This window comes from Chroicocephalus ridibundus, chromosome 2 (genome assembly GCF_963924245.1).
Source record: "Chroicocephalus ridibundus chromosome 2, bChrRid1.1, whole genome shotgun sequence".
NCBI lineage: Eukaryota > Metazoa > Chordata > Aves > Charadriiformes > Laridae > Chroicocephalus > Chroicocephalus ridibundus.
This window is the reverse complement of record NC_086285.1, coordinates 1122689-1143642: the sequence shown is the minus strand read 5'-3', so window position 1 is coordinate 1143642 and position 20954 is coordinate 1122689. Positions and strand designations below refer to the sequence as shown.

General features: G+C 47.2%; 1 protein-coding gene across 1 annotated transcript in view; it reads right to left on the bottom strand.

The window, feature by feature from the left end:
- Positions 1–20954, bottom strand: part of SMARCC1 (SWI/SNF related, matrix associated, actin dependent regulator of chromatin subfamily c member 1) — a 98201-nt gene that overhangs the window by 12035 nt on the left and 65212 nt on the right. The window contains exons 22-26 of the mRNA XM_063324190.1: positions 20836–20891; positions 17476–17590; positions 16420–16574; positions 9634–9768; positions 5650–5908 (exon numbers count right to left, since the gene is read on the bottom strand). Of these exons, the coding sequence (XP_063180260.1) occupies positions 5650–5908; positions 9634–9768; positions 16420–16574; positions 17476–17590; positions 20836–20891 (720 nt within the window). The remainder of the gene's footprint in view (positions 1–5649; positions 5909–9633; positions 9769–16419; positions 16575–17475; positions 17591–20835; positions 20892–20954) is intronic.

Genomic DNA, 20954 nt, shown 5'->3' with positions numbered 1-20954 from the left:
GCCCAGCTCCCTCAGCCTCTCCTCACATGCCCTGGTCTCCAGAGCCCTCACCAGCCTGGTCGCTCTCCTCTGGACACGCTCCAGCACCTCAACGTCCCTCTTGTACAGAGGGGCCCAGAACTGAACACAGCGCTCGAGGTGAGGCCTCACCAGTGCCCAGTACAGGGGCACCATCCCTTCCCTGCTCCTGCTGGCCACGCTGTTCCTGATACAAGCCAGAATGCTGTTGGCCTTCTTGGCCACCTGGGCACATTGCTGGCTCATGTCAAGCTGGCCGTCCACCAGCACCCCCAGGTCCTTTTCTGCCGGGCAGCTTTCCAGCCACTCTGCCCCAAGCCCGTAGCGTTGCTTGGGGTTGTTGTGACCGAAATGCAGGACCCGGCACTTGGCCTTATGAAACCTCCTACACTTGGCCCATGGATCCAGCCTGTCCAGGTCCCTCTGGAGAGCCTTCCTACCCTCGAGCAGATCAACACTCCCACCTAGTTTGGTGTCATCTGCAAACTTACTGAGGGTGCACTCAATCCCCTCATCCAGATCACTGATAAAGATATTAAACAAAACCGGCCCCAGCACTGAGCCCTGAGGGACACCGCTGGTGACCAGCCACCAAGAGGATTTCACCCCATTGATCACAACTCTCTGGGCACGGCCATCCAGCCAGTTTTTAACCCAGCAAAGAGTACACTTGTCTATGCCATGATTCGCCAGCTTCTCCAGGAGAATGCTGTGGGGGACGGTGTCAAAGGCCTTACCTGAGTCCAGACAGACAACGTCCACCACCTTCCCCGCATCCAGAAGGTGGGTCACATGGTCACAGAAAGAGATCAGGTTGGTTAAGCAGGACCTCCCCTTCCTAAACCCATGCTGGCTGGCCCTGATCCCTTGGTCCTCAGGAAGCCTCTCTGGCTGCGCGTTCTACACTGTCTGCTGCAAAATTTTTGCTTTATGCGGAATCCACCAACAGCTCTCCTCTCTGCAGGAGCTCTCCTGGCTCAGCTCGGTTTCCCTTTCACCCAACCTGCCCATGGGTGCTGGCCTTGGACCGATTCCAGCTCTACAGCAGGTCCCAGCAAACTCCATGGTCCAGCAGAACCAGATGTGGCCCCACTGCAAAGACCGACCCTGGACTGGAGATGCTCACCAGCTGTGTCCAGAGCCTGACATCTAAGCTAAAGAATGTTTTTCTGGAAAGAGCTTCACCCGTAACTTTTAGTTATGAGATTTGGCTTAACTGCTTCTGCCTCTGAATCCAGAAGAGCCAGAAGCAGGAGTGTTGGGTTTTTTTTCCTTCCATTTACAAATGCCGTTTCAGATCCTTTCATCACTTTGTTTCCCACCATCTCTTCAGCTTTCGTCAATCACTTTAAAGACATGCGACTTCGCGTTTTGTTCATGGTCTGCTGAACCAACAGTTCCACTTTTAGTCACTACTGAGGTCAGAAACCTGTTTGAAAACATCAGTGAGGACCAAGGTAAAGTCTGGAGTTAAAACCACGCAGCTGAACAGGAAATTGTGCAGGGTATTTCCATCTCCGGCTTCCCCCCGGGGCTGTGTTTTGGAAGGATGCCCACTGGTGCTTTCTCAGTTACGGCTAAGTTGTTTTGGGATTTTTCCCTAACACAAACTGAATGGGTCAGGGTTCTTCCCGCAGAGCCGTTAGAGCAGCAGGCAGAGACTCGGCGAAGTCTCCAATAACATCTTCATACCTGACTGAAGAATTACGCTGTGGTATTCATCACCGAGGTTTCCTGAAATCGGCGACCTTAGGGACAGACGGCAGGTTGGTATTGGAGAGAAGCGGAGAACTCGGGTAAGGCAATCGCTCCTCCTTGTTACAAAAGCATGTCAAGCTCTGCACTGGGAAGCTGTACACCCAGGGCTCTGAAGCCAGAGCTTCATCTACAGGACTAAGAGCAGCAAAAAAGAGAAGAAATTTAGAAATTTCTTCTAAAAGTGGATCTCAGCCCTTCAGCAGGGTGAAATTCATCTACCCAAACGCTCCAAATTGCGGCACCTCCACCGAGACTGAGGGCGACTCACGGGCAGGGACCCAGTGAGGGAACTTACGGGTGTGTGGTCATTAAGGTGAAGTTCCCCAGTCTGTTCCAAAGGGCCCCAAATTAGCAACTGAGCGGCAAAAATCGCTACTGATCTACGAAGGTACAGGTCTGCCATGAAAGTATTGGACTATTAACGCTCCAAGACTTACAAGTCCAATAAATACACCACAACTGCTCTAAAAACGTGTCAATAGAAGTTCTGTAGTATTTATCACAGCTTCACCGTGACCAATGTGATGTGATAAGGGATTATTTTTTAGTGTGTATAATACATGGGGGGGTGTCATGTACACAAAATGCAAGCGCTGACCGTTTCAGCATGTCAGTGAGATTTCTGGAGGCTGCTGCATGCAACAGAGAGATTCCCAGCAGAGATTCAGCCTGTGACGATGTACTCATTTGTCACGGAAAGTCAAACTCTGGGCATTTTAACCTACCTAAACAGAAAATCAGGCCAATTTGTGAGTCACTGTCTCCGGGGACTGAAGGATCCCTAAGTTACTACTCGCACACCTCGCCAGGACTGGCTCGGAGTTGAACTCACTCGAGGAAACACTGAACTTTTCCATTTTCTCTCCTTACCCTCAAGTCATACAAAACTCCACCGTGAAGCCAACGGGCTTTGGCACTCATGGACCTCCCAAGCATTTCTAACAAACTTCCACCGAAGAGCCTAAGGAAAAGAGACGATTTCGCCTTCTAGGCAAGATCAGCTGGAATATGGTAGAAGCAGCAGAGGGGCTTGTCTTCAAACTCTCAAAGGGCCTCCGAATTCTCACCTTCACAAAAATGTCGAACCAGCACTGTGTCAGACGAGGTAAGAGGCGAGATCCCAGCCCCGTATCCGTACGGCATGCGACAGCACCAGCTGCTTCACTGCTGCGGGAGCCAGAAGTGCTGCGCCTCATCCATCACTTTGCCACCCTCTAACAGGAGGGGGTGGGGGGTGGTGGAAAAGTCAATCTATTGACTAACTTTAATCAAATCTGAAAAAAGAGACGTACTGACTAATTAACACAGCACCGCACTCCCCACAATACACACCGAGAGGAATCGCTGGGGACACAGAGGGCCTGGATGATCACAATGGGGCTGAGGTAATAAGGCATTATGTGAACCAAGGATGTGAATATATTAGAAATCAAGTTTTATTAGTCCCCTAGTGAATACAACAATGCATTTAATCTTGTTACGTTTTCAGTCTCCGCCGCAGCGCGTAAGTAAGAGCTAGTCTAATGATATGCAATGATACCCCCCTTTAAGCTGTTTTCAATTTGCCGTTTTTCCATTTCACACAACGTCTCTCCATTCTGCTGCGAAGTGAACGGACCTGAGCTGTCAATACAGCATACGATAGACAAATTGAGCTACAATATTATCTGAATCCTGTAAAACAGACCACATTTTATCACGCTCCCAGTTCAACTTCAGCAAAAACCACACCAGCTCCCAAAACAAACGCCCACAAGGGCAGAGCGAAGGCAGGAATTCACTGACTCTGCGCCCCTACAAAGACAGTTTCCTTCAGCGTCTAGATCGCAAGACAACTCTCACCTTCCTCTCCAACGCGCATTACTCTGCATCTGGTGATTAAATCAAGTTGGATTACTGTGGAGATTCACGCAGTTGGATTAGATGCCTCGCATTTTCCTGGTCATCTGCAAATCCTGACGGGTCTCCACGCCCTTCTGCTCTTTTCCAAACCACACACTTAACACAGGTCTTCTCCCGAGACGAAAACTCAAGCTCCTGCGGGCTTTCTGTTGCCACGTCCTATTTTTGATCATGATACCCCAAACATTCCAGCTTCTTCAGCAGCAGCCGCCTATACAAGATCTTCCGAAATACTTCCAGCTAACAACCAACCAGCTACTCTTTTAGAACGGTTTTTGATCAAGCAGTTGACAATTGACAAAAGCTACTCTCCTTCGCTGTGGTCTAGTCAGACAATCGGGTTACTCCATACCAGGTGGTGCTATTCTATTTTAAATTACCATTTCAACAACGTTTAGTAAGTATAGTGAAGCCGTCGATTCCAACTCCCATAAACATCTTCACGGCGAAAGTACAATATTTGGTAGCCCCAGTCCTTTCTAACAGTAAAATCGCCACCTAGTTTCTCCATCCTTTGATATTAGCAGTATTTCCACCCTTGAGGATATCCAAACCTCAAGTCCCCCGCAACCTGAGCCTTGCTCCGAGCTGGACTGGAGACTTTCAGCGTCTGCTTCTTGTCCCAGTCCTTTCCCTAAGCTTTCTTCCGTGGTGAGGCGTGTCACAAATTAGAGAATTTGAGGGAAGGATTGTTTTTCAAGCAGCATCTCTGCTCAGATCACTGGGCGTAAAAAAAAGTCTAAGGAAATACAAACAAGCTAAAAACATTCCGAAGTGATACTTGGGGCATCTCCATTTCTTTACTTTAGAGCTTGACTGTCTCCAGGGACGGAGACTCCGCTGCCTTGCTGGGCAATCTGCCCCAGGGTTTGATGACCCTCACAGGGAAAAAAAGTATTTTCCTGTGTCCAGATGGAATTTCACGTGTTTCAATTTGTGCCCCTTGCCTCTTGCCCTGTCACTGCGGCTACTGAGAAGAGTCTAGCACTCTCTTTCACTCCCTCCTTTTGGGTATTCATACACATCGGTGAGGTACCTCCGCCCCAAATCTGGTACAGGGGCCACAGCTATAAAAGGAAGCTGCAGCACAAGCAGAGCTCATCTTTCTAGCAACCGTGTTTCTGTTTTATAAGCAGCACCATTATCACAGAATCACAGAATGGTTAGAGTTGGAAGGGACCTTAAGGATCATCCAGTTCCAACCTCCTGCCCTGGGCAGGGACACCTCCCACCAGCCCAGGTTGCTCCAAGCCCCGTCCAACCTGCCCTTGAACCCCTCCAGGGATGGGGCAGCCACAGCTTCTCTGGGCAACCTGGGCCAGGGGCTCACCCCCCTCACAGCCAACAATTTCTTCCCAATATCTCATCTCAATCTCCCCTCTGTCAGTGGAAAACCCTTCCCCCTCGTCCCATGGCTCCCCTCCCTGCTCCAGAGTCCCTCCCCAGCTTTCCTGGAGCCCCTTGAGGGACTGGAAGGGGCTCCAAGGTCTCCGCGGAGCCTTCTCTTCTCCAGGCTGAACCCCCCAGCTCTCTCAGCCTGTCCCCACAGCAGAGGGGCTCCAGCCCTCCCAGCAGCTCCGGGGCCTCCTCTGGCCCCGCTCCAACAGCTCCGTGTCTCTCCTGTGCTGAGGCCCCAGCGCTGGAGGCAGCACTGCAGGGGGGTCTCACAGAGCGGAGCAGAGGGGCAGAATCCCCCCCTCGCCCCCCTGCCCACGCTGCTGGGGATGCAGCCCAGGCTGTGGTGGGGTTCTGGGCTGCCAGCGCACGTGGCCAGCTCATGGCCAGTTCCCCCCCCCCCCCCCCCCCCCCCCCGCCAGCACCCCCAAATCCTTCTCCTCATTACAAAACACTCCGTAACACAGACCATCCATGACACCACTGCAATTTCACCCAGCAGTACCCTCTTCCTCTGGTTTTACTCTATTGCGAGCGGTGATTAACGTAAGGGGGTTTTCTCCTCCCAGCTCTTACCTGGCTGTGGCGGGTGAGGTGGTGGCATTTGGTGGTGCATCATGGGGTACGGCGGGGGCTGCTGGTGGGGCAGTAAGCCTGGATGTGCTGGTGCCCCCAGGGGGTTCATGCCAGGCCCACTGGAGTGCTGGTGAGACTGCTGGGGGTTTTGGCTGTGCTGCTGCTCCATTTGCTGACGAGCCCTTAATTCAGCGTATTTCAGCTGTTCCATGTGGAAATTCTGGCGTTCTGTCAGCAACTGTTGTCTCTGCTGCTCTAACTACGTCAAAAATAAGGGAAAAAAAGGCAAAGCGAAGTTAAAAACTACACATTTAAAGCATGTTTCTGCAAATGAAATACCTATGCTATCGACGCACATCTGTCTGATTCGCAGCAGGTTTTGGTAAAGGGTCCAGGGCGTTTTCCAGCTGGAACAGATGAATTCACCTTGTTTTGTCCTAGAGAATCTCTCCGTAATACAACTAACCCATTACTCAATAATGACTCTGCAGAACATCCAGCCTTAAGACAATTCCAGAAGAAACTGTACATTTTTCTCCCAATCTTCTGCGCGCTGGGACGAGAGGAACGGTAAACTAAAGAGATTTTCTAGGGAAAGATCAAAGCAGAACACGCGCGCCATAGCACGAGCTCAGTGATTACAGGCAGGATCCTACTCCGTACCTTTATTTTAAGTGTAGGACTTGGACGTGATGATAGCCAGACAGCAATGATCTGCACGATTAAGCAGCGTGTTAATTAAAAAAACCCTCATGCAGTTTAGGCCTATTAATATAAAATAAGTTCTTTGTTTAATTATGAAGCCACGTGGAGGGTAAGCAAGCCCAAAATGAAAAGACAAACTACAGAAAATATTTCTTACTATTTATATGACTGATCATCGTCACGTTTAAGGAAACGTACGTCATTTGACTTACTTAAGAAAATCCCAACACATTTCTACATCTACTACTCTTAAGCAATTTGACATGTGGATTTGTGTGACTAGTTTACAAATATTTAATGAGCATTTTACGACATACTCCCTAATTCATCTGAAAAGCAGGTCGCCAAGGAGACTTGCACCTAGCAGAAGTTCTCCCCAAAAAGTCCCAAAGCTCCATCGATACTTTGTGTTAGCAGTTTGACTGCTGACAAAGCGCGGATGAAAACAGAATACACAGAGCACGCAATTCACCCACGGAACCAGATGGAGACAGACCCTCATGAATAATACATACTCCTTGTCGGGGGCTGCTTTTCTGCATGTAGGGACTACAATGGGATTATTCATGCTGCCATGACTCCTTTTTCCTTGACCAATGTGATATGTTAGCGGGAAGAACTTGATAAAATGAAGAGACACGTACACCAATGGTGTAATTGTGCATGTGTGGAAACAGATTCCGTAGGTGGCAGGCGGCTCAGAGAAGAATTACTGCAAATGACCCGAAACAAAGACTTAGGCAAGAAGTACGGCTACACCGCACTTCTTATAGTCTTTCTAGACCCTTTTACATTCCTGCTTTGCTCTCTTCACGGTACCCTATCCTGAAACAGTTTAAAAAAACCCAACAAAAGTCTTTACAAGCATCTGCAAACAGCATCCAGTGTCTGAAAACACACCTTGTACTTAGGAAAACCAGTGAAAACTTCTCTTCTACACTTTCCCTCCCCTCAGGATGAGGGAAGACAGTTGGACAAAGGCAAATAAGCACAAGTTACAACACAAGCTGCTCTTGCGACTGATGCCGGGCCCAAACACCCGGTTCTGTACTAGGTTCTTGCCTTTGTTGTAAGTATTTCAGAAGCAGGTTTACGGACACAACCGACTGTCGTAGCCCCAGATTAGCATGAAGACAACTGGTAGTAACACATTTTCTGGTGGGCAGTCTATCAGTAATTTGTATTTAGTCTCCCAAAACTCGGTTACACCTGCAGCGGATGGCAGGCAAGAGCAAGGGTAGGCACCTTAACGAAGATCAGCATCCATCAGTCTGCCTGACGACCTCCCTGCGCAGCCCGATTCACGAAATCGGCCACATTTCCAGGTACGTAGTCATGAATATGACACTCTTGACAATCTTCAAATTTGCAAGAGCGTGTTTTGGCGCTGTTGCAAAGTGCTTCACAATTAGAAGGGACTATTACAGGCCCTTAATGTTTACTCAATACAATAACCATCATTGTACTACAATTCCATCTTCAGCAAGTAGCTCCTCCCTAAACAGAAATGGGTAAAGAAAGCATTCATCTGCTATTATAAATTCTGGGTCAACAAGGCTCCTACCGACAGGATCCCTGGTTAGACACAGAGTTGGCAGCACTGAAGTTACTTTAGCCAAAATAAATGTGTTTTGCCTAAAAATCTAACACCCTCCAGTCCGCAACACGGAATTCTTTCAACACTTAGAATTGCCTTACCTTTGCTACAAGAAAAAGCCAGTGCAGCAAAAAAAGGACATACGCACAGTGTGCGACGGCACCTAAGGAATTTTTTCTTGCTTTAATTATTCCACTAAATATCCACAATGACAGGTGAAGAGACCAAATTTAACTACCAGAAAGCCAAGGGAAAAAACTGTATGCACATTTTTAAAAAGGAAGATGTCATATGTCTCAAAATGGAACGACCCCCCCCTCCTCCCCCCGCTGTCACTAGTAGAATATATCCCCCAGAGAAAGAAATCTGCAGAGAACCTTTTAAAAATAGTTAGGTCCATTTCTTGAGCTGCCAATCAGTGTCAGGGGCAAACACCACACCAAAATGGTTGTGGATGCTGAGCAATCTAGAAATTCTTGCTGATGTTCTGCTACAACAAAGACCACAGTTTGTCAGACTCTATCAACGTGATTAATGCCAACGTGAGGATGTAAATTCCATTAAATCCACACGGTAGGGCAAATGTGAAAACCCCCAGAATTATGAGTCAATACTTTCAATGCATTTAGAGTAATTGCCTATTGACAAAAACATGAGCAAGCTACACAACAGAAAAATAAAAAAAACCTGACTGCTCTCTGATAAACATGAAGTTTTGGGTGATCTTCACAGTAACTGGAGAGAAATCGCTTCTCTGAAAGCTTGCTGCACTATATTGATGTGTAACCCAGCCACTGACAGGCAGAGGCAGCATCTCTCCCACGTCATACCCCGATTTTAGGGATACACAAGTCTTCAGTAAGGTGTCACTAGTAGCGCTACAATATAATACAACCCTGGCTTGGGGGATGCATCGTATATTTGCTCTCTTAGTGTCACCACTTTCTTCAGCTGGTGAGACCTCAATCGTGCTTCATCATTACATTTGTCAGCTCAGCTTTGTTCTATTTTGATACTTTTCTGGTGCCTATGAGCAACCACCTTTTCCCATCTCTTGGCATCCCTGCATCCTTCCCCTCTCTCCAAGCGGCCGTTCTCCTCCCCAGCTCAGGCAAACCCCTCACCACTACAAAACGAGAAGCTGTTACTCCCGAGCACGCCTCCTTCTGCTATTGCATCTCATTTTGAGGACTTTCCCAAGAGCTACTGGGAATGCCCTCCAAAAAAAACCTGAACGACATGCTTAAACCCAAATCTCCAGTCTAAACTGGGTCAGGAAGGAAAGGCAGACAGCTGGCTCCCTTCCCTTAGGGAAGGGACGTTTCCATCCCTTTCACTCTCTTTACGTGGAAAAGCCATTCGTACATCAGATCTCATTCACGTGGCAAGGCCTACGTGAAGGCTCAGGACCAATTCCACATTCCTGCTTAGGTGACAGGAGCAAGGATTAGGAAGCAAATCTAGGATACCACCAGTCTGCCGCTTGTGGTGGAGGGAAGATGTGGGTAGAGGAGAGACTCAAACACCACTGCAGGGGGTAATTACGAATTCCAGCTGAGGCAGAGAGACCTGCATAAAGGCGAGAAACAGCTGAAGTTGCCAGTTTTCCAGCTGTTCGCACACACGGATCTTGGCAGCGACTGATCTAATCCAGAATTTCATATTAGTACCCTCCTACTTACTGCCTCTTTCTCTCTGTCCATAATGGTTTCCAGCTCCTCAAAATGGCGAAGTTTTATCTCCAGCTTCTTCATCTGCGTTTCCACCAGAAGGGCAACCAGGGACTTGATCTTTCTTTCTTCCACCGCTGCTAGGTGCTGAGGACAAAACACAGGTGTTTGCTTTACACACATTTCACAACACAAAGCGCTTTAAGGGAACAAATAAGCCTGCATTTAAGCTTCAGCCATCCTATTCCACTTCTGGACAGAAAACCGGGCATTATCAATCTTATGCTGGGAACCAGAAGCCTTTGGAAGATTGTTAAGGTTTTAATGAAGTAAATAGGTGTCAAGGTTTAATACAAGAGGTATTGTGGATGCTCAGTCCTCAGAAGCAATCCGGCTTTGCCTCGAAGCCTTCCGAGCGCTGTGTAACAGAGAGCACTTTCATGGAGATGCAAATGAGGGAGCAAGGGGATGTTCTACGGAGTCAGCTGCAGGTCATCCAAAAAGCTCTCACCAAAACACGCACAGGAGGCTTTTACCTGGAACGACCCACAAAACCCGTGAGACGACTCTTGCATTCTTTGCCATTTAAGTGTTTTTTGCTCAAGTACATGAGAAGCTATCTATGGAGTTAAGCACGTTCCCACTACGTGCAGCACCACACCAGTAAACCATACGCTTTCTCGGCGCAGCAGTTCCACCTCGGGCTAGGGAGAGCTTACAGAGACATCTCTACACAGATATTAGAAGAAACTGTTAAAAAAAATAAAAATAACTCCAGTTCCCTTTTCTAACCAGGTTGCACAGTATTCCTACTGCGGAAGAAAGCTGAAGGCAAAGCTGTATTTAAACTGCAAAAGCAAGTTGCAGAAAAAGGCAAATAACATTCTTTACAAGGCTTTAGCTTTACCCCATTTACATATACACACACACATAAATGACACAGTAGATATATACGTGTAGATATATGTGATATATGAGACAGCCTATAAAAGCGTTCCACGTTCTCCAAGTGTGAAATGCATGTTAACGACAGTTTCTACCAGCTTTTGCTAAAAGCTTGCTGTTCATATTGAAAATAGACTCAAAATAAAACGCCCATCACACGCACCGCTTGGAAGTTTCTGTATTCACAGTCGAAGGATGTTTCCCAACCACTGCGTCCAGGCAAAGCCTCGCTGACACGTCCAAGGGTTAAGGAGGAAGGAGGGTTGGCTTTGGGGCAGGGAAAGGTGAGGGGAAAAAGGCAAAAAAGAAAAAAGCTGCATCTCATCCAGCTCAAGCTGCACAAGGAGACTCATATTTAGCAAACGGTGCCCCAAACCTTGGCTGGGAAGCAGGAGAAATACCGAGCCGCAAAAAAGAAGCATTCTGAAACTCCCTGGTTATCCCAATTATAATCAGAATTTCTCAAAAATGTATGAGATTGTTTCCACCACTAGTATGTCGCGTCATTTGACAGCATTCACCCCCGGTAACCCACCAGCAATAAAGCAAGTCTGCAGTAAATCTAGAGAACGTACACGCAAGACTCCCACCGAGTGTAATTTTCATTCAGGTAGTTTGAGAACCAGAGTGGTCCCCCAAGTTCATCTAATAGCACGCCACTGGGAAAATCACACAGGCTACTCAATTAAATACTGACCAAACAATGGTGCACATGTCTGAAATAAAAATAACTGAATGGCTGACAGAGCTAGAAAATTTAATGTTAATTAATGCTCTTTAGTAAAACAAACTAATTTGTATGAAAAGTGAGAGTGACAGAAGTACCTCTGTTGATACACACAGCCTTCTGACAGTCGTTTCTCCTTGCTTGATGCGTGCAATTTTAATAATGAAACCAGATTAACAAAATCAGCGTGGCACACAATTAGGAAAAAGACAGGTCTCAAAATACACATTAGAAAGGAAACCACCATTGAAGTGTTTCCTGAAGAGACACGGAGAGACCTCTCCTCAGCCTGGCCTTTCGCGTGGACAAAGAACAAGTCATCACTGACTCTGCGGTGGACAAAAAAATAGCAAGACAAAATTAATAGTGACTTAAATTGCCTGATAAAGACATTGCTGCGTCCACCTTAAGTCATAAATAAGTGAAAAAGAAGATGGTATGTGACTTTATCCTGGGACACGGCAATTCTGACCGACCTGAGCATGACTAAGCTGGGTAGACCTGGCCTCTGGCTGAGCGCCAATACGGCACAGCGCTTTGGGTCACTACTTAAACACGGGGGTCCCAAACACAAGTAGAGCAATTAGTGCCTCTGCGCCTGGGCTCGTGCTCGTTGCCACAATACTGACTCTGGTTTCTCTGCTCAGTGATCCCCTCTGGGTGAATACTGATAAACCCGGGAGCAAGCACAAGACGAGTTACCGACCCAGCGCAACCGTGTTACAGCAGCCTCACAGAACCGAGCCCATCCCCTCCTCTTCTTAAACCCAACTCTGGTTGTGAAATTCGCTAATCACAGCAAGAGCATGAGTGTGACAATTTGTAGAGACAACTGTAAAACTAGACCACAAGAGACCTCTGGAAAACGGATAGCGTCCAAGCACCATCCCACTGGAATACTGTGATGAAGTCCTCATCCACACGCCAGAGGTTAGCTGAAATTGCAGCAGGCAGGGAAAATTACTCCTTCTTCCTTCCTTCTTCCTATTTGGTGAGCGGAGACCACATGCTTCAACCTAGTTTTTGTTTGCGAGGCCAAGAGGGAAGATAGTTAGTCTTGTTAGTCTCACCTCTGTCCCTGGGAAGGTAATGGAGCGACTCATTCTGGATGTCATCTCCAAACACGTTGAGGAACAGGAAGTCATTGGAAGTGGTCAGCATGGATTCACCAAGAGTAAATCATGCTTGACCAATCTGATAGCTTTCTATGACGTTATAACGGGTTGGCTGGATGAGGGGAGAGCCGTAGACGTCATCTACCTTGACTTTAGCAAGGCTTTTGACACTGTCTCCCATAACATCCTCATTAGGAAGCTGAGGAAGTATGGGCTAGATGAGGTGATGGTGAGGTGGATTGAGAACTGTCTGTGTGACAGAACTCAGAGGGTTGTGATCAGTGGCATAGAGTCTAGTTGGAGGCCTGTAACCAGTGGTGTCCCCCAGGGGTCAATACTCGGTCCAATTTTCTTCAGTATATTCATTAATGACTTGGATGATGGGACAGAGTGTATCCTCAGCAAGTTCGCTGATGATACCAAACTGGGAGGGGTGGCTGACACTCCGGAGGGCCGTGCTGCCATCCAGCGTGACCTGGACAGGATGGAGAGTTGGGCAGAGAAGAACCTCAGGAGGTTCAACAAATGCAAGGGCAAGGTCCTCCACCTGGGGAGGAAGAATGCCAAGCACCAGTATAGGTTAGGGGTGGACCTGCTGGGAAGTAGTTCTGAGGAGAAGGAGCTGGGGGTCCTGATAGACAGTAAATTATCCATGAGCCAACAATGTGCCCTTGTTGCCAAAAAGGCCAATGGCATCCTGGGCTGCACAGGGAAGAGTGTGGCCAGTAGGTCGAAGGAGGTCATTCTCCCCCTCTACTCTGCACTGGTGAGGCCACAATTGGAATACTGCACCCAGTTCTGGGCTCCCCAGTTCAAGAGGGACAGTGAACTACTGGAGCGAGCCCAGCGAAGGGCAACCAAGATGATTATGGGACTGGAGCACCTCCCTTATGAAGAAAGGCTGAGAGAGCTGGGACTCTTTAGCCTGGAGAAGACAAGGCCGAGGGGAGACCTTATTATGGCATAGAAGTATCTAAAGGGTGGGTTGAAGGAGGATGGTGCCAGACTCTTTTCATTGGTTCCCAGTGACAGGACGAGGGGCAACGGGCACAAGTTAGAACACGGGAAGTTCTGTTCAAATACACGGAAAAACTTCTTTACAGTGAGGGTGACAGAGCACTGGAACAGGCTGCCCGGGGAGGGTGCGGGGTCCCCTTCTCCGGAGATTTTCAAGACTCGCCTGGATGCAGCCCTGAGTGACGTGCTCTGGGCAATCCTGCTTTAGCAGGGGAGTGGGACTGGATGATCTCTAGAGGTCCCTTCCAACTCTGAAGTTTCTGTGATTCTGTGAGGGATAAGACTATCTTTTACGAATGAAACAGAAGCAATAAAGGCAGCAGATTAACACAGAACTATCTGAATTAAGGCACACAATGGGAAAAACTAAGTCCTGCCATGCATACATTCCAGCACGAGATGAAAAAGGTCCTACAGTGAGTTTCTAGAGCAGCAGCAGAAAAGAACCAATTAAAGACATAATTTGATTTGCCTATAAAAGAGAAGACAGGAGGCAGCTGCCCGCAAAAAGAAGAAACGTGACTTTAGCAACAGGGTCCCTTCTATTCCAGATTTTACATTTCTAAATACCTACACATGAAAAGAGCAGTTGATAACCGAAGGCTTTTTAATTCAGCAGGTGAAGGGAAGTGCTGCTATGGCACAACGGTTCGTGGCTGAAGCATATCAGATTAGGAAGAAAGGCTAACAGCAAAGTTTACCACCCATGGAAAAACTTATGGACAATTACAGGTTTTGCATCACTGGCAGTTTTGATATCAGTGTCTTCTAAAAAAGACATATTCAATCACAACTACCTCAAAACAGAAATTCAGAGAAGTCAAGGGACCAATGCTACGCATGAGGTCACATTATGACCAGAACGGTCCTTTCTGGCAGTGTCAGCGATGGATCAACAGCTACAGCAGCAGCTCTGCGGCGCAATCCCAACCGGACAAAAGCAAACAGAAAATGTCCTCTCTCCTGCAGATTGCTATCAGGTGCTACCTATGCACAGAGAGGAAAAAAATCTTGCACCGATTCAGGAATCTGAGAAGAAAATGAGGGAAAGGGACTTTAATTCTGTTTGTAGAGAAGCTATAACCTGTAAAAACACATTTAAAGTTGTTGCTCTGTTCATACGTAGTAATACAGAGTCTCACCCCTGAATGTCCACGTTCCCTGGACACCATTTCTCAAATAGGACAACCTATTGCTGAAGCCACTTAGCCTAAATGAAAAAAAAAAAAAAAGCCACTTCAAGTGCCCGCCTTTAACCCCTGCTTCTCCTTAGAAGTCAACTGCAATTTCTTCTACAATATAAAATCGTAAGGAAAACAACTTTGTCACAGCTCTTCACACGACCAGGTCTTGAATTTATTAGGAAGAACCGAATTACCCTCTCAGACAAGATGCAGCTCACTGAAAGCCTTAATATTGTCTGGGTTTTTAAGTGCAAGTGGAAAGAGAAATCCCAGTTGAACTTGAATTCTACTCTAAAGCGCGAACACCCTAATTATAATATATTATTCCCTGTAATATAAAGCTAAAATTCTTCTAGAATATTATTATTACCATAATGAAAACTGCCATTAGCCAAGTCCCTTTTCCTTCTAGCACTCGTTATCGGCAAGGGAAGGAAAGCAGATCACCTTCATTTGGAGAAAGTAGCCTTCCATAAAATAGAGATTAAATTTCATGCCTCCTTACATATATATGCAGGGTTTTTTTTCAACTTGGCTGAAAATATCTTGAAGTCTGATGAACCGAAAGTAAAGCTGCTCTCAGTGACAGAGCGCAGCGCTTGGAGCATCCCCGGCTCGGGTGCAGACAGGTGAGGTGACGCACAGGGCAGCCAGCGAGGACTCCGCACGTCACCGAACTAACGAACCTGGAGTTTGCCTGCAAAGTGGGATCCCACACAGCGAGGGTGCCTGAATTCATGCAACTTGTGACTTCAGAACCTGGCTTGAAAGGTAATAACTAAAACCATCCTCAAATCTCACGGGTTCATAAAGGTGATGACTGTATCATCATGACAACGCCACACTGTCCTCAACGTACATGATGCAGCCGGGAAAAAAGTTCGTAAAAGTTAAGAGTCAAAGATCAGACTGGAAAAGTCAGCGTGACACACGCAACACTTCATTAGGTCCACTATTACGTCCTGGAAATCCATCGGGAGCTAAACACCATCCATGCTTTGCTTTTGGTGCTTATAAAGTAGGTGACATGAAATTTAGGATTGAATCCAAGAGGGATTAAGAAACCTAAACTACACAACTTGAATCCAAAGAACAAAATACGTGAAGAGAAAATGGATTTTTGAGAAAGATGTTCTGAAAGAAGCGAAGGCGATCTGGTTCCTGCAGAAAGAAAATGACAGACAACATGCAATCAGTAATTATAGGGGAAAGAAATTAGACAGGACACCGATTCAAACCACAGCTCATTAAGAGACTACAGATAAACAAACAGAAGTTTAACGATAGGAAGACAAGAACGTGCTTCCAACAGACACACAGTACCTCTTAACAACATCAAAAAAATAATCATTAAGTTGTCTATGAAAATTGTAATGCTGAAATTGAACATCGCATTGTTTTTACAGACAAAGAGTCCAGGCGCGGAGGGCTTGTGCGAAGTCCACAGAAGAGCCGGCGGCACAGCGAAAGAGGCAGCGTCAGGGTTCTGCCACCCAGGCCCACGCCCTCAGCATTACAGCCAGACCCATCGAGCGGATAAAAGTCTTTCCAAAAATGACAAACACATTTTGGGGCTACTTCTTAGGGATGTTCATCTTCATAATCATAAACGTAGCTGCCCAAGTTAAAATTATATTATACTATTTCACCTAGAAGGTCAAGGAGAAAAAACTGAAGATGGCACTTGTGCTCCTTCAAGGTATTAGAGATGAGAACAGGAACCCGCACAGATCTGGAACAAAAGGCCATTTTGAGAAGAGCTCTAATGCGAACTGGAACCCAAGCCAATGGACATCTGTATAAAACAAACCTTTGCTTTGGTGGCAGCTGAGGCAAGGGCAGCAGCTGCAGCTGTAGCTACGTTTCCTTCCGAGATTTCATGTTCCACTTTCTTCTTTCCAGCCTCGTTCTCTTTGTCTTTGCTGGCATCAACGTTCTCCTTGTTCTCTTCTGCCTCCTTTTCTTCTGGAAGAGATTTACCGCCAAATCCGTTACGGGCATTCTCCCCTTGTTAACAGTATCGTGGCGGGACAGGAATTGCACCACGCACACTGTTAGTCGTCAAACAAATTAATTCATCCACACACTGTCACATTTCTACGTTATAGTACCGCTACGCGTCCAAACGCTGTCGTGGGAACAATTCTAGTCTAAGGGGATCTCATCCAACAAACAGGGCAACTTTAAACGCTTTTAGTTTCCATCCTGTCAATTCATCTTCTGCCATCGCCTTACTCGCATCAGAACAATTTCAGCCACGTTTCCAAATTGACTCCATTATCACATCACACCCAAATGCTTCTCGTTCTACCTGGTGCTAAAATACTAAATGTAAGTTCCAGGAAAAAAAAAACCCACAACAATATATCCATGTGGTACAAGGGGAGCACGTTAAAAATAGATAAGAAGAATAATGTTTTGTGTAGGAAAAACACAGTAGTCCTCAGCCTGTCAAAATAAAGGCTCTGCATCACTTCACAGGGAAATGGAGCTAACGTATTAACTTCTAAGAGTAGAAGTGAGCAGTCCCATTTCTTTGCATCGAGAGCAATCAAACCGGGGCGCAATACAGGCAAAAGAAAGTAATTTATATGACCTACACACACTTTGCTACTGCAATTTCTTCACCCAGTCACTACACACAGCGACAGAAAGCTCAGCCGAGGTCTAAAATGAGTTCAAGCAAGAATTTAGTGCCCGAGCTTCGCAGTGAAATTAAACTAGAATATTTACTACTGAAGCATGAAGCAGCCTGATGTGCAAGAGGAAATATTTCTGCCACAGCTGAGTTTATGGTCTGTTCCAACCACTTTAGAAGAAGGCTATTAAAGCTAACGCAGCTTGAGGAACAGCTGGGAACCATTACCTGGCTTGGGCTCTGCAGTCACTTCGCTGTCTTGCTCTTTTTCTGGATTTCTCTCATTTTCCCCTTCTTGTACTTTATCGCCTTCCTCAATTTCACTCTCCGCTTTGTTTTCAACCTAAATGGGATGAAAGATTGAAGAATGAGCGCTATACAAGGCGTTCACTGTTAACTCGGTTTAGAGCTTTCAAATTAATTCACTATCATAAAGGAAGAGATTAAATTTTAAAGGTTCACTGCTACTAAAGCCCATTTTGACAATCGTAACTGAAATCTCAATTAACAAAGTAAGTGCTCTGCTGGACGGAGGTCTACCAGATTCAGTAACCCAGGCCAATCACCTTTAGGGCTACCCAAGATGATGACGGGACCAGAACACCTCTCTTACGAGGAAAGGCTGAGGGACTTGGGTCTTTTTAGTCTGGAAAAAAGGCAACTGAGGGGGGATCTTATCAATGCTTATAAATACTTGAAGGGTGGGTGTCAGGAGGATGGCCTTTATTTTCTTGAATACAGATTTAAAAGTGGTCATCAAAATTCTTGGTGGAGAGGCACCTAATGAAATTCAACAAGGGCAAGCGTAGGGTCCTGCACCGAGGGAGGAACAACCCCATGCACTGCTACAGGTGAGGGGCTGACCTGCTGGGGAGCAGTTCTGTGCAGAAGGACCTGGGAGTCCTGGTGGACAAGTTGCTCATGGGCCAGCAATGGGACCTTGTGGCCAAGGCGGCCAATGGTCTCCTGGGGGGCATTCAGGAGAGCGTGGCCAGCAGGTGGAGGGAGGTCATCCTCCCCCTCTGCTCTGCCTTGGTGAGGCCGCATCTGGAGCACTGGGTCCAGTTCTGGGCTCCCTGGTTCAAGAAGGACAGGGAACTGCTGGAGAGGGGACAGCAAAGGGCTACAAAGATGATGAAGGGACTGGAGCATCTCTGTGATGAGGAAAGGCTGAGAGCCCTGGGGCCGTTCAGCCTGGAGAAGAGCACACTGAGAGGGGATCTCATCCATGCTCAGCAATATCCAAAGGGCGGGTGGCAAGAAGATGGGGCCAGACTCCTCTCAGTGGTGCCCAGCGACAGGACGAGGGGCAATGGGCACAAACTGGGACACGGGAAGTTCCACCTCAACATGAGGAGGAACTTCTTTCCCCTGAGGGTGGCAGAGCCCTGGCACAGGCTGCCCAGAGAGGTGGGGGAGTCTCCGTCTCTGGAGACATCCCAAACCCGCCTGGACGCGTTCCTGTGCCACCTGCTGTGGGTGACCCTGCTCTGGCAGGGGGTTGGACTGGGTGATCTCCTTCTCACCCCTCCCATTCTGTGATACAAGAATCCCTGAACTGAGATGACAGATAACAACATGTTCTGCTCCCCCATTTATTCCAGTAGTTTGTATGTAAGTTTTATATCCTTTCCAGTGTCATCTGCCACGTCAGCAATTTATACAGTATCCAACTACCCGCACAGCTCCAAATTCTGCCCAACTCATGGTCACAACAGCGTCCTGTGGCAATAAATGCTACAACCGAGGGTGCTCCTGTCCCGAATTGGCTGGGGAGAGCAACATTTGCAAAATGAAAATAAAATAAAAATATTTCTTGTTAAAATGTAGATGTCATAACTTGGTATTAATGAAATCAGCAGCAGGTTCGTGCTCAAGAGTGGAAGCATCATTTTCCCCTTGAAAATACAAACTGACCTGAATGTTTCTCACTTATTCTGCTCTACGCAACAACGCAGCTTTTTGAGCTCTGCCCAAGTCTTCTACACTTACATCTACCTAAGTGTACCTGACTCTTTACCAGAAAGGCAGCAAAAGATCTATCTCAAAAACGGAGTGAGAAGCAACATCATGACTACACTCCGCAGCCACGAGGTTAGTTTTATTTCATTTATTTGACTAAACAGGCAACGTAGAAATACCACCTGTTGCTGCAGACTCAGGAAGTGCTCACCACCATTTATTTAGCAGGGTGGTGGTGCTAATTCCATGATGAGTTTAATTCCAGTTCAGGTCTGGAAATCACAGCCAGAGCCGTTATTGTAGACCGTCTGGAAAGAGGTACTGTATTTGTAGACATGGGATTATAAAAAAATGCCAAACAATTGCGTTCTTGGAGGCACTATCAACAGCTTGAAGGAATTAATTTCTAAATATCTCATATTTATGGGCAGGATGCACCATACCTAACATGAGAAGTACACAATACACACACCTATAACCCAGAGTTAGCCCAGGCCTCTTGCAAAGAGGAGTTTTATCGAGCAGCTCAGCTCCAGGCGCCTTCCTTTAGTCAGCCAGATCTCATCCTCCCATGCCCACCGAGCCGCACGCGATCGTGCAGACAGAACAGGTCCGTAACTCGCGTTGTTGCTGGAGAACTGCGATGCAGCAGAGGCAACAGTTTCATCCAGGTTCTCCGTTCAGCTCTGCACAACTCACCCGTCTCCTGGAAAGCCCCGACCTCTCTGTTGTCAGAGCTGAAAGCTGCATTCAGCGCTGGGAAGGCAATTTGTCGTAAGACAAACTCTCCTAGAGCAAGACTTCAAAGTGATGCTTTACACCACTACAAGCCACGAACCATAACGTACCAACGTCCTTCTGCAGCTCAAGTCTCTCATTCTTTTGATAGCACCCAGTCCCAACCTTTTTTCCTCAGGACTAGAAAACAACACACCGACGTCTCATTCCTGTTCTTTGCCCAGCAAAAAAACCATCTCTATACGATGTCTCTAGACACGTGTCCAGAGAAGGGCAACGGAGCTGGTGAGGGGTCTGGAGCAGGAGTCTTGTGAGGAGCGGCTGAGGGAGCTGGGGGTGTTCAGCCTGGAGAAAAGGGAGCTGAGGGGAGACCTTCTCGCTCTCCACAGCTCCCTGAAAGGAGGGGGCAGCCAGGGGGGGTCGGGCTCTTCTCCCAAGGAACAGGCCATGGGACAAGAGGAAACGGCCTCAAGTTGCGCCAGGGGAGGTTTAGGATGGAAATTGGGAAAATTTTCTTCCCGGAAAGGGTCGTCAAGCGTTGGAAGAGGCTGCCCAGGGCAGTGGTGGAGTCGCCATCCCTGGGGGGATTCAAAAGCCGGGCAGACGCGGTGCTGAGGGACGCGGGGTAGTGGTGGGCTCGGCAGGGCTGGGCTAACGGTTGGACTCGAGAATCTTAAAGGTCTTTTCCAACCTAAATAATACTATGGCTTAGAAATAAATCCCTCACAAGAAAATGAAGCACCATGAAGACTGAAAAACCGTTCCCTGTGGACACACCCACAGACCAGCACATGCCACATTTCTTACGTGGCATTTTAGAACACAATAATTCAGGTTCCTAAGTGTCAGAACTACCTCTTCAGAACCAGTGTACCGAGCCAAGCTTACCTTCTCAGACTGTTGCCCATCTGTCTCCGTTTCCATCTTTTCTTCTTCAGCTCCATCTGAGAAAACAAATAAAGTATTTACAGTTGTCATAACACGCATTTATCATACTCAACATCTAT